This window comes from Magnolia sinica, chromosome 5 (assembly GCF_029962835.1).
Source record: "Magnolia sinica isolate HGM2019 chromosome 5, MsV1, whole genome shotgun sequence".
Lineage (NCBI taxonomy): Eukaryota > Viridiplantae > Streptophyta > Magnoliopsida > Magnoliales > Magnoliaceae > Magnolia > Magnolia sinica.
Genome location: NC_080577.1, coordinates 102,900,573 through 102,914,926, shown reverse-complemented (window position 1 = coordinate 102,914,926; position 14,354 = coordinate 102,900,573). Strand labels below are relative to the sequence as shown.

Sequence of the window (14,354 nt, the reverse complement as noted above, 5' to 3'; positions counted from 1 at the left end):
ACCCTCTCACCTCGTAAAAACTCTTGCCCTTAGAGAGAAAATGTTCATATTGAAGAGAAAATCCTCATCTCACTAAGTTCTAATTAAGATTAGGACTTATATACCCCCTGACTTCCACAAAACTGCGTAAGTGTGTATGTCCATCAATTGAACTAATGACAGCTGTCGATCGGACCTACTCAAACCGACTAGGTTGTCAGTAGGACCGACAACATCCTACTCTACTCCTGACTAAGAACTCCCATACACTATCGGTTGGATCAATAGTTTTCTACCACGACTCCCAAACTATGCAGAATCCAAGGCATCCGCACAACAATCTCTAGCTTTACTTATATTCTATCAAGTCATCCTTAAGATCTCCCATACTCACCTCCACCTTTAGCATAAACTACTCCCTATATTCTCCACCTCAAACGCAACTCCATTTGGACTCCTATGCAAGGGTGATAACATCTAAATATTGCACATTTGTCATCTCAATTATATTAGTTTACATGCATTCAAAGTATTTAATCGATTAACTAACATTTATTTTATATATGCGAGGTAATTTGGGAAACAAAGACGAAATCATGTTAAAGAAAGATGATTAAAGCTCGAAGGATTAATCAAGAGAAGACTTAGATATTTGGAGGTCATTAATAAAAAAAAAATCACATACTAAAGATACAAGAAAACCAAGTACAAAAGATGAAGGACTGAAAAATTACACAATTCAATAACAGAAATAATAGACTGTTCGCTCTCACCTGAGGTTAGTTCGGTCCGACCGAATATGCGTAGAATAGTCCAACAACAAACTGTGATTTTGAGAGATAATTTGGCTCAACACTTGGGTTCGACTAAAGCCTGTTTTCATGCCACCAAAGAAGAGTTCGGTGCGACCTAAGGGGGATGGAGACTTCAGACCTATTTTGAAGAAATTCAGCTGCAAACAAAAGTGGGTTTGGTGTGACCGAATGGATGTTTAGCTGCAACAAAAGGCTATCATTAATGCGACCAAAGTGTAACAAAAGTAAAAAAATTGCAGTCGATTCCAAGTCGATGCGAACTTTTACTATTTAAAGGGGTGTTCTAACCTTCCAAAGTATGAATTAGGGCTTGAAAGAGAGACCTAGGAGTAATAAAACTTCTTTGGAATTATCATTCATTCTCAATCCTTCGGTTCTATTTTATTTTTTAGTGTTTATTTTTTATTTTTTTTATTTTTTTTTATAAAGATGTTAGTCGTGTTTGGCTAAGGGATAAACTTTTTAATGGATATTTGATAGTTAATTCAATTTCAAATTAAAGTTAAGATTTATTGCATTGTGATTGGATGTAATTGAATTTTGAGATTAGGAAATAAATCAATTTGTAAAATTATTTAATCTATTGTTGCCTTAGGGTACATTAGAAGCTTTCAATTTCTTACGATGTGATTACCTAGATATTCACTAGAGATCAAGCCTATTATGATTTTAATATATGTTGGATATTTTTTTATTGATATTACCGAGTTATCTTTCGACTAGAATAAATTGGAATCCAATTCTAATTGAGTAATTAACTCGAGAAGATAGATTAAATTAAAAAGTTTATTAATTGAGGATTCATGTATCCTTGGTCTTTTTTATAATTATTTTTACAACTCTTCTATGCTTCTGAATTAAAAACCCAGACCAACCATTTTTTAGATTAAGTTCTTAGTATATTCTCACCAAATTCCTTGTGGATCGACATCGGTCTTACTGAGTTACTATTATATTGCAATCCTATACTTGGTGTTGTCAACTCTTGGGTTTGATCAAGTTTTTGCCGTCGTTTGTAGGAGAAATTTACGCTGAAAGTATTTAGGTTTAAGTTTTGATTTTTAGTTCTAACTTAGGGTTTTCTTTTAAAATTTAATTATAGAAAGCTTAGTTCTAATAGATGTTTTACGCAAAAAATTTTAAACTAACATTGGTTGTTTAGTTTTTGTTTTTGTAACATCATTAATCTTAGTTCTTCTAAATCGGTAACTCAGTTCCCTCATCTTCCTCTTATTGCTTTTTAGATTCTAATTGTTGTAGGATTTTTAATTTTCAATTTAGGATTTTTATCATCTAGATTTAGGTTTAAAACTTAATTTTATGTGTTTGGTTAATGCCTAAGTGGGTTCCTATAGTGACTTCTAAGTGAATGAGGTCTAGTCGATGGGCTTTCCATCCACCATCAAGTTAGAAAATAACTGAGTACGCCTAAATCATCTCAAACTATGGCTGCGAACACTCTAAACATGCCTAAGCAGGAGCCATACTTTGAAGAGAATATGGTAGAAACTGGACAAATTTTCAATGAGATTCATATACGAAATGCGACATTGACTAGGAAGATGTATGATGATAATGAGGCACATTACATTTCCCCTATCAGAACTTTAAGAGATTACCTACAACCGGGAAGAACAACTACACTATTTTGTATAATTTTTCCGGTCAATATAGGTAACATGAATTTCAAACCGAGAGTGATCCAATTTCTTCCTAAATTTCATGAACTTGACTTAGAAAGCCCATATCTACATCTCAAGGAATTTGATAAGATTGTAATGACTTTGCATTATAACTTCATCTCTTAAGATGTCATTAGACTCAAGCTATTTCCCTTCTCTCTAAAGGAGAGAACCAAGTCATGGCTCTATTCACTAAGACCGTGCTTAATAAGCACGCGGGCAGAGATGACCCCAAGAGTTCCTTAAAAAGCTCTTCCTAGTTCATAAAACCAACACTTTAAGGTGCACCATCATGAATTTCTCCCAAAAGGAAGACGAGACATTCTTCCAATGTCGGGAGAGATTTAAGGGCCTATTACTCACATGCCCACACCATGGTCATAAAATTTGGCGAGTAATCAATTTCTTCTATGATGGACTGAATTCGAATATGCGCTAATTTGTTGAGATGATGTATAATGGGGAGTTCATGACAAAGGATCCAAATGAGGCATGAAATTACCTTGATAGGTTGGCTGAAAATGCATAATCATGGGACACTACCAACAAATCAAATAATTTCAAGCCTAGTCCTAAGGAAGAAGGGGGCATATACGTCCTTAAGGAGGAAGACGATATGAATATAAAGATTATGGGTCTCACTTGAAAAGTTGAGGCTATGAAAGTAAGGAATGTTACCCTACTCAGAAACTTTTTTCTGACAGACAACTCATAGGAGGTGAGAAGGGCCCTTACTCCGTCCTACACAATGTACTACTATCGGCCACTAATTCCCGTGGACTCTTGAAAGAATTTCATTCTTTGGAAATGTCGACCCCTTGTGAAGTCGGTGATGGGCAGTACATCCACATTAAGTCTTCTATTCATGGATTCTTTTTCAATGTCAGCATGTAGCTTGGACTAGGCAGGTGGTGGGTCAGCTGAATCAATCCAATCAATTGCTTTCACTCGGGTTGGAAGGTTACTGGGACACTAAACTAATAGGGAAATAAGGGAATGTCGAAACTACGCTACTATAAGCGAAACAGAACACACACATTTGCAAATTCGCTAGCTGTGAGATGAACATGCTATTTTCAAATCGATTGATAAATGGCCTTATCTGTTCTGATAGAACGAAAGAGTAGTGGAAGTGATCCAATCCATCAATGCGGCTGTAGAAAGTATATGTGGCATATGCGAGAGTGATACATACCTTACAATAGATTGTCCAACAATCCTAACTTTTCATGATGTGTTGCAAGCTCAAGTTAATGTCATGAATTCTTACCAACATACATTCAATGCGTCGAACTCTAACACGTACTGTCCTAACTGGCAAAATCATCCCAACTTCATTTGGAGAAACGAGCCAACTGCTAATGCAAGCATTCCTCCTCAAGGACATCCTCCTGCACCTCAAAGTGCACCACAAGTGCAATAACAAAAGACGACTCTTAAGGACACGTTGCAAGCATTCATGCAATTGCAGATATAATTCAACCAAACCACCATGCAGGCTATAACTGATCTTAAAACATTGGTTTCGAGGATTGAATCACACTTGAGTGTTAGGAAGAAAATGGCCTTTCCAGCCCAACCTCAGCCTAACCCAAAAGGACAGTATGAAGTGAGTGATTCAAATCTTCCAAACCTACATGTAAAACAAGTCAAGTCCATCACCACTCTTAGAAGTGGTAAGGAAATATATAAGACGATACTAATGAAGGTCGACACGCCTAAGGATTTGGATAAATCTAATAGTGATGATGGACCAAGCCCTACCTCAAATGACAAAGAGGTGGTGCATGAACATGAGCCCACAACTCCATTTCTCCAATAACTAGTCTCATCCAAACGTTCATTAGAGAATTAGGTTATCTTTGAGATTTTTCAACAAGTCAAAATCAACATTCTCTTGTTAGATGTGATTAAGAAAATTCCCTTCTATGCCAAGTTTCTTAAGGACCTTTGCACGGTTAAACATAAATTAAACGTGATTGGTTGAAGGGAAGGAGGTGCCACATGAAACACTCCCATCAGTTGATGAGGCTAGGTAAAATGGTAAATAAGTGAAGGTTTAGGGGTAAGATGGGTCCCAACACAATTGTCTTTCCATGAGAGCAATAACTGTAACTTGGGACACATTTCTCGAGAGGGAGTGGTAATCCGATTACCGCTGGTGGTAGTCAAACTACCGCCGACGATAGTTAAACTACTGTCGCCTCTAACTTTATTCCGAAAATTGGTCAGATGGCTTGTTCAACTCCGAAATGTGGCTTTAAGGCATAGGTTTGGGTTATGGCTTGTGAATGGCTTGTGGTGTGACCTTGGCTTTGACATGAGAATAGCTAAGGCTTGGCTAATGCTCAACAATGGCTAAGGCTTGCAAATGGCTGGGAATGTCTAAGGTATGAGGGTTTTAGGTTAAGTTAGGGTTAGGGTAATAGCTCTTAAGAACTATTCATGTTTCATCAAGTTGCTAGCTTAGATGGGGTGTCTACATCTACATGTAAATTTTTAATTAAACTAATAAATTAGAACCCTAAAACTGATCCAAAATATCACTCAGTACAATGAAACATGCACATCTTCCTTATTAAAAAAGAATAATTAAAATAGTCTTATGTTCCCTAATTGATCATTGATTCAAAATTAACCATTGGTAATAAGTTATATAACTTCAATTGATTAGATCTATGAATCATGTTTGTTTGTACTCAGATTTGAAAAGAATACTCCTTATTAATATTTACACCATTTGGTCAGACAGAGTGCGAAATAGATACGCTCATTGGAATGATCAACAATAGAATAGAAATGGGACCACTTTAATACCACTTTTGTTAAAGTTTTGGAAACACATTAGTAAATTAAAATTTTTCAAAGGTCTAGATTAATTAACTAAGCCCTAAGGATCACCGTTTAAATACCATCAAGCATCTATGTAAAATCAAAATTGAAAAATATTATTCAAATGCCAATATCATGCCTTCAAAGTAAAAAAAATTCTTCCTGACTTATCTTACATGACTAGAGGAGGAAAATCAACACATTAACCCTAGAGTGCGATTATGGTAGCACACTGAGATGCATGCACAGTAAGTGTCTCATAGACGTAGGGGAATGAGAAGAGAGATGATCCATCTTCTTTCTCTTCTCTCTTTTTCTCCGTTTCTCTCTCTTTTTCTATAGATGGTAATGTCTTGGGAAGTTTAGGCGTCTATTGCGTTCTCTTTTATGTCCTATTCCTCTATAATAGGATATTATTTATAAGGAGCTAGGGTTTTAAGAAGAAATATTATTATGGTGCTCCACCTCCACATAGACTGGGTATTACCCCGCTACAATTAAAGTTTGTAATCTTGCCTAACCATTTACCTAAATTGATTCCATCCCTTTACTAAACATCATCCATCCTCAATCTAATTCCTATGCAAATCAAGTGAAGAATCAAAAGGTCTCAGCCATCAGAATTACTATCAAGTATGAAGGAATATTTTAACGATTAAAATAAAAGATCCATGATTGAAATACTTATTAAATCATTTAGAATATTTAGGTACCAGATCTTAGTCATAAGAATACTCTTAGGAGACTAAGGAATCCTTTGTTGGATCTTATGGACCTCAACCATATCTTAATGGATGAACCCAATAACATCATATATGAGCCACTGCAATTGATTTTGTGAGGTGGGCCAAAGAAAATTACATTAGGAACTTCAACTCTCCATATGTCCTTAGATCTAAGGATTAATAAAAGCCAGTACATAGACAAGTCAATCATAGTCCAAAAATGATGACTTGAATTGATACTCCATGGTAAGTGTCCAACGAGTCCAATACCAAGAGCATATTCCCATGGCACACTTATACCCCTCGGTAAAGTAGGGCACAAGTACATCGACTCATTTTTTTAATATGATGGTGGAGGCATTTTATCCTAATTCATATCGGCCATATATGATGATATAAAAAAAGAATAAAAGCTACAGGTTTGTCTCATAACCTGCTAAATGATCATGGAATGATAGGGCACTAAGGTTCATGTTACACAACTCTTCTTTGACCAATGGCCATTGCATCTAATATCAAGTTCCTAAGGACAACTAAAGGAATCTATCTCTTTTAACCCTACATAAACGTATAAGAGTATATAAGTTCCTAAGGACAACTAAAGGAATCTATCTCTTTTAACCCTATATAAACGTATAAGATAATATATACTCGCATATTAGCTATGACCTTAGCCACATGTCCACAAGACTTATGGTCATCATGATTTATGGTTAGATCATTAAATTAATGGTTAATATTAACATATTGGCTTTATAGGGTACACAAAACTAACAGCTATTAGGTGTAGCTTAGTTTAAACAAGTTAAGATAATCACTATGCTATTACTAAAAACTTCTTAGCATTGTATATGCAATGACAACTTTATTTTAGTTGCCGACTAGTAACAAAATGTTTAATTTCTTCATCCATTGCATGTATTTAATTGGTGCATGCGTTTACGTAGTGGAAAAGGTAATTTATTTAAATGGAAAAGAAGAATCAATTCTACACGTTGTATGCTTGTTCCCTGATTATGAACAGCTAACATAGTTGAGTAGTGAATTAGTGGGCTCCATTATGAAAATAATATTAAGAGCAAAATAACAACTTTCATGTATGAAGACAATGGGTAGTTGAATGGTCATGATTGCTTGGATGCCGACCTACATAATGGACCACGTAATTGATCCAAGCCAAGCTCAATATCTGATTGAACCTGGACTTTTAGACATGACCAGATGCATGGGTAGAGCTATGCGTCGAGTCGAGTTGGACCGAGTTAGGGCTGACCCGACTCGATTTAGTTTTGAAATAAGTATGACTCGAACTCGACCCGGCTCAGTACTGAGTCTAGTATGCCTGACTCAATTCGAGTCTAGGTCTAGCCTGGACTAATCTGGACCGAGTTCGACACGATCATAAGTACCGAGTCAGGTCAAGTCAGCACCGAGTTGCGTCGGGTACAACAGGTATCCATGGGTTGAAATCACAACTCAAAACTTAGATTCACTTGCCGGAATTGTAGCCTCTCCATCAGCTACATGGTATCTTACATCTGAAACGTCAAATCTGAGCTTTTTCTTTACACACACACACACACACACACAAGGGTTGAGTCAGTACCGAGTTGGATTTCCAGTCAAGTCGAGTTGAGTTACTGGGTAACTCGAACTTGACTTGGTTTGAGTTCAAATTGGACGAAGTATCAACTTGACTCGGATCGACTCACTCACTCGGTTATCATTGAGTTAGATCTGAATGAGTTTACCGAGTCGAGTCGAGTCGTCCCGTTCCCAGCTCTAAGGTGATGGTTTGAGTAGTGGAGGCCTGAACCCGACTCAAAAGAGATTAGGCTCAAGACCCAATGACTCACAACACTTGTTGAAACCAGGGTAAAACCTAGAGTTGGGCGGGACCCGACTTGACTCGAGGGATCTGACTTGACCCGAACTGAATGCCGGTTTCGGATCGGATCAAGTAAACCCACGCGGATCGGCCTAGGTTCGCTCTATGGTGCAGCCGGCCTTGCTTGTGCTAGGTGTGGTGCGCTAGCCTGGTTTGGGTGCGCCAATGCGGTGAGGTCGAGCTCGCTGTGACCTGGCTCGAGTGCGCCGGTGCAGTGAGGTTTGGTGACCCAATCCAAACCATAGCCAACTCAATCTCACTGGGTATCTCTTACCAAGTCGGACTCGACTCGGATCAGCCCAGCCCAACCAAAATCCAGTTCGGATCGAGTCAGGCCGCTAGACTCGATCCCGAGTCGGATCGAGTTCGGGTAAAGGTTTTCACGATACTGGATCTAAGTCGAATTGGACCTAACTCTTGATGCCCAGCTCCAGTAGAACCCCACACGCATAGACACTCCTGTCTCCTAAAACCCTAAACCCCCTTTCCCTCCCTCTCTCTCACACTGCGTTACCAAAAGCCATGTCTTCCCTCCCTCCTTCCTCAGACAAGAAGAAGAAAAAGCACAAACCCATCGCCACAGACGAACGAGAAGAACATCCGTCATCCACTCTCGTCCCCTCCGAACCATCCTCAGCCGTCGATCAGCAGCAGCAAGACTACTTGATCAAACCCCAGTCCTTCACTCCATCCCTGGACACCTCTCAATGGCCCATCCTCCTCAAGAACTACGATCGCCTCAACGTCCGCACCGGCCACTACACCCCTCTTCCCAATGGCTTCTCCCCCCTCAAGCGTCCCCTTGCCGAATACATCCGCTATGGTATCCTCAACCTCGACAAACCCTCCAACCCTTCCTCCCATGAGGTTGTTGCCTGGATCAAACGCATCCTCCGCGTCGATAAGACAGGCCACAGCGGCACCCTTGATCCCAAAGTCACTGGCAACCTCATTGTCTGCATCGACCGCGCCACCCGTCTCGTCAAATCCCAGCAGGTTGCTGGTAAAGAGTACGTCTGTGTCGCCCGCCTCCACTCTTCTGTTCCTGAAGTTGCCAAAGTCGCCCGTGCGCTGGAGACCCTCACTGGCGCTGTTTTCCAGCGGCCCCCGCTCATATCTGCTGTTAAGCGGCAGCTCCGGATAAGGACCATCTATGAGAGCAAGCTGTTGGAGTATGATGCAGATAAGCATTTGGTCGTTTTCTGGATCTCGTGTGAGGCGGGCACCTACGTGCGGACGCTCTGTGTCCACCTGGGCCTGATCTTGGGTGTTGGTGGTCATATGCAGGAGCTGCGGCGGGTCCGGTCTGGGATACTGGGCGAGAAGGATAACATGGTGACGATGCATGACGTGATGGATGCACAGTGGCTTTATGATAATTACAGAGATGAGAGCTATTTGAGGCGGGCAATAATGCCGCTTGAAGTCCTGCTGACAAGCTATAAGAGATTGGTGGTGAAGGATTCGGCTGTGAATGCCATCTGCTACGGGGCAAAGCTGATGATTCCGGGGCTGTTGAGGTTTGAGAATGATATCGAGAATGGGGAGGAGGTGGTGTTGATGACAACCAAGGGGGAGGCGATTGCTCTAGGCATCGCGGAGATGACAACAGCAGTGATGGCGACTTGCGATCATGGGGTCGTGGCCAAGATCAAGAGGGTGGTGATGGATCGGGACACATACCCGAGGAAGTGGGGGTTGGGCCCACGGGCTTCGATGAAGAAGAAGATGATTACGGAGGGGCTACTGGATAAGCATGGGAAGCCAAATGAGAAGACGCCGGCTGAGTGGTCGAGGAATGTGGTTCTCCCGACAGGAGGGGATTCAATGATTGCTAGCCTTGCGGCTACAGCGGTGCCAGTTGCGGTGGAGGAGGATGGGCCGATGGTTGTTGAAGAGAAAGGAGAGAAGAAAAAGAAGAAGAAGGACAAGGATGGGGGAGATGGCGAGGGGCAGAAGCGTAAATTGGAGGACATTGACGGTGGTCCTGTTGAGGTGGCAACTAAGAAGGTTAAGATTGAGGAAGTTGAGAGAGTTGTGGAGAAGGAAGAGAAGAAGGAGAAGGTGAAGAAAGTGAAAGTTGAAGTTGAGGAGGTGAATGGGGCTGAGGAGGATGGGAAGAAGAAAAAGAAGAAGAAGGACAAGGAAAAGGATGAATCGGGATTGTCCGATGAGGAAAAAGTAAAGAAGGAAAAGGTGAAGAAGAAAGATAAGGGGGAGAAGGATAAGGCCAAGTTGGGGCCATCTGATGAGGAGAAGGGTGAGAAGGAAAAGAAGAAGAAGAAGAAGAAGGAGAAGAAGAGCAAAGAGGTCGAGGATGGGAATGATGAAGAGGTAGATAGGAGTGAGAAGAAGAAGAAAAAAGAGAAGAAAAAGAAGAATAAAGATGGGGAAGAACAAGAGTAGATACAATACAAGGGCTTCGGACTTAATGTTCGATCATGAGAATGCTCGAATGTATGTTTCCAAGTAACATCTGATCTTCTCTTCCTTTCGGTATTTGCAGCTTCTGTAACCTCTGCTATGTTTTCTGCCGAGCTATTTTTCATTTTAGCTCTGCTTGATAGACTTTTTTTTAATTAAATTTTCTGAAATATGAGTTTATCTTTTGGGTTTTTTACTTACTGGAATTTAGAAAAAAATCCTGGCAGTGCCCCCCCCTTTTTCTGCGTATTATGAGCATTCTTGTTACATTTTTAGCTTGCCTAGCTGTGAGTATTCATTTACAAGCAATCTCTTGTTGCCAAACACTTTGTTCAATGTCTTATGGAGTCATGGCTCATGAGCCGGACATGTTTGTAGAGATCAATGGCAGCCCTTCTTAAAATCTTCTATATTAATTTAAAATTTATTACATGTCTATGAAGATGAGGGATCGTATCCATTTGGTTTGGTAATGTTCCACATACAGACATGGGAAAGGTGACAATCTGCCTTTGTGTTAATATTGGTCATCGAGTGCTTTCCTTAGTGTACCCACTACTGTACTTTTTTTAATAGATGGAGTCAGTGTTTCAGGTTTCAGTTGTTTATGGTGAAACTAATGTCAATAGAAGCTTATAATTAACAACTCAAATTTTACGGCTTAATTCAATTTGCTTTGAAATTGTTCATGATTATAGGAATCTCGATTTGGTGATATTTGCTTCTGAGGTCCATGTTGATGAACAAGTGAGAACTGAATGATACATCATACATCCTAATGTCGAATACAAAAAAGAAGTATATGATAAGGCATGTGGATGGTTGTGTCTATGACATAAACCCTGCCACCCTAGCAAACCATCTCTGCTTCTGGCATTCCAGTTTGGCTCGGCAGATGTCGGGAAAGGATTGCACCGCCTACCCATCCGCCACAACACATTAGATGACATTATGGTTTCAGGTTCACCAGGACCTTGAGATCCTGTGGACTGAGGTGGCTTCAGCTAGAGCTTAAGTCTGTTGCTGTGCAATATGCTCACCCCTTCTCAAATCTAGGAAGGAAATGGATGAAGAGTCAAGGGAAGAGGAGTGATGAGAAGTTAGGAGAAGGGAGAAGAGGTGTAAGCAGGTAGATGACTGTAGAAAATGGTTATCACTTTTTGTTTATAATCTCCCATAAGGGATGAGCAGGATGGAACTCTTTAGTCTATTTAAGACGGTGGGAATGATTAAAGGCCATTTAATAGCTAGAGATGCTCTTATAGGAAATGTAAGATGGTTTTCTGTTGTTTGTTTTGGCATCAGGGAGGAAGCTTAAAAGTCAGGGCTAATGACAGAAAATGTGGGGAAAGGGTTATCCTATAGCTCAGAGGGTTAAAATAAAAAATCATATCAGAGCGGAGTGAAAACAAAAAAGTGGAGAGAATGGAGATAAGAAGATTCAAAAGGAAGGTATATAAGAGCAAAGTGACATTGCCAATTGCCATGAGCATGCAGAAAACAAAGTTGGACGGAACAAAAATCATATAGAGATCCCATGTTGAAGCAGGCTGGTTGGGAGGGCGTGCAAGCGTGGATTGAATTGTGAGAAGGAAAGAAACTGGTGATTATGAACTGTGAAGTGGCAGAAGAGAGTGTAGGAACATTGAATCAAACCTTTTTGTAACACAACCGAGTGAGGAGTAGATGGTTGTGGATGTGGCCGATTAAATGGAGAAATTGATTTGGTTGACTTGCTAAATGTCTCTGTGACAAGGATGGATTCATCAAAGCCTTGGATCCAGTTGGGAAATAGAAGGGATTTGCATTATGTTTTTGAAGTTTGGGACACATTTTATAACGTTTAGAAAACTCGAGATGCGGCATGCAAAGGTCCAGATGGCTAAGGAGTCTATTTGGATAAGGCCTTGTGGCATCCCTCTACATACTTGGTAAAAGGTTGTGGGAAAGCTTCACAAAAGGTTGTGGGGACTGGTGATTAAGAGAATGGAGAGAAGGTTCGTGTGTGTGGAAGGGGTGATACTCTCTCTTGTGTGCTGCATCATTCACATCAAAGTGGCTTATCATCCTAGCCAGTATATTTTGTCTCTGTCTCAGTTTCTTGTGGGTCTCATTAGTAGGCTAGACTAGTAAAACTGGACTTCATGTGACAAGGGTCACAGTATAGCTCACCAACCCAGGCTTGGACTTGAACTTGAACTTGGGCTTAAGACTGTCACTGGGTAGGGTCAACTCAGAACTCGGCGGGTTGACCAGGTGGTGAAATTTTATTTTATTTTTTAAAATTTTTTATATGTTTATCACACAAAATATATAAGCAAAACGTAAGAAATAAAAACATAAACTAAAAAAGAAATGGAAAAAAATAAAATAAAAATCAAAGTTTGGGGACATCCTATGACCATGGTGGGATTGACCTAATGCACCGATTGGATGGCATACACACAAGACGAAAGTGGGCTGTAGGTGAATAACTCTACATGAGATAAATAGTGTTTTACACTCAGGTGGATAACTTTTCACATGCAGGTAAATAGCTAGCTCTTTATGCAGTTGAGTAAAATTTACCATGCAGGTGAATAGTTTTTTGCACAGAGGTGAATACCATGTAAATTTAAGCGATTCTACTGGGCCCTAGGAACCAGCCTTGCTTTTGCATTTTGAAGAAGATCTTTGATACGCTGGTAGAGTATGCCAGTTGATAAACAGGTGACCCTGGATCGGAGATGAGAATAGTTTAAACGATCTCATCTTTTTTTCCCCTTTAGGACCCACCTTCAGTGGGTCCAAAAATCTGAACAGTTTATGTTGAGTTATAATGTGCCATGCGTACAAGTTTATGAGTGCCTATGTATCAATAAGCACACATTGCCAAAGTATTAAAAAAAAACTCTCTTTCTTGTTTTCACGAGTCTCTGTTATCTTTTTTAAAAAATAAAAAATAAACTTAAACAAATAACGAAAGAAAACCATTATTACTGTTGGCTGGAGGTTGGAATGGTGAGAAAGGAAAGGCATAAAAAGCTTTGGTTTCCATTTTTTATTATTAAACTCCCGTCTATATGCCATCTTCAAAGGTGTTAACTGTTAAGAGTTGTTGATTGCATAGGTGGGTGTGCAAATAGTTTTTCTCCCAGCCTTTTCAAGGAACTTGCGAGAGGATGAGGAGCTGGAGGGTTTGAAAGAACCCACTGATGACTAGTCAAGGCAGGATAGAAGAATTTGGGCTGTAAGGAAGTTGAATTCATGTTGATTGGATGGGCATCCTTAATATTGAGCTCATTTTCCTTGTGGGTTTTATTGTCTCTGGGCCTTGCCTCTTTGATAAGATCTTATTGATAAGATCTTCACCTCCTTGGTAAGATCTTATCAGAGTTATGTTTTTATCTTATTGATTGAGGTAGCATCTGAAGGTGTTTTTTTTAAAAAAAATAAAAAATAAAAATAAAATGTATGTTAAGAGTGTTTTCATATGCCTTTTAATTTGTTTAGTTCGTCACTATATTGAAAGGTCATGGAATGTTCCAAATTGACTAAAATTTGATGTCTGATGTTGAACAGTCAATGCTTTCTGCTATGTTCCCCACAGTCTGATTTCATTGATTTTTCACTCTATAGTCTATATCTCTTATACTAGAACCAAAATTCATAACTTTCATTCCACTTCTCATGGAAACACATCACAGATTTCCATGTCTCTGATTGCTGCTTATATTCCAATCCAGAGGCAAGCTCTCACAATGAATCATCACTTCTACTCATAAAATTTCTTCAACCCAACCCAGAATCTGAATCCAAATACCCAAAACAAAACCCACTGACCTCGACCCAGCCTAATTAACATCCTATTCATTCAGGCCTTCACCTTCTTGATGACCCTCCCTGGGAGGGTGGGATCCATAACTGTCTAATTATTGGGTCTATATTTTTCAGCTCCAAACCCTTTCCATTAATATATAAGTCAGGTCTAGATCAGGGTCCAAGTCCAAATAAGCCGAGTGTGGGTCAG

The 14,354-nt window shown here is 39.8% G+C and overlaps 1 protein-coding gene across 1 annotated transcript; it reads left to right on the top strand.

Annotated features, from left to right (window-relative positions):
• The first annotated feature begins 8,386 nt into the window (after positions 1-8,386).
• On the top strand, positions 8,387-13,650 carry LOC131246488 (H/ACA ribonucleoprotein complex subunit 4-like). The gene is made up of 2 exons (XM_058246670.1): positions 8,387-10,378; positions 13,455-13,650. Exon 1 carries the CDS (start codon positions 8,444-8,446, stop codon positions 10,325-10,327), a length of 1,884 nt encoding a protein of 627 aa, XP_058102653.1. The 5' UTR covers positions 8,387-8,443; the 3' UTR covers positions 10,328-10,378; positions 13,455-13,650.
• Positions 13,651-14,354: the final 704 nt, after the last annotated feature.

What these genes read in the sequence shown, in the direction of transcription:
- LOC131246488 (XM_058246670.1), top strand. Translation starts at nt 8,444, where the DNA reads ATGTCTTCCCTCCCTCCTTCCTCAGACAAGAAGAAGAAAAAGCACAAA.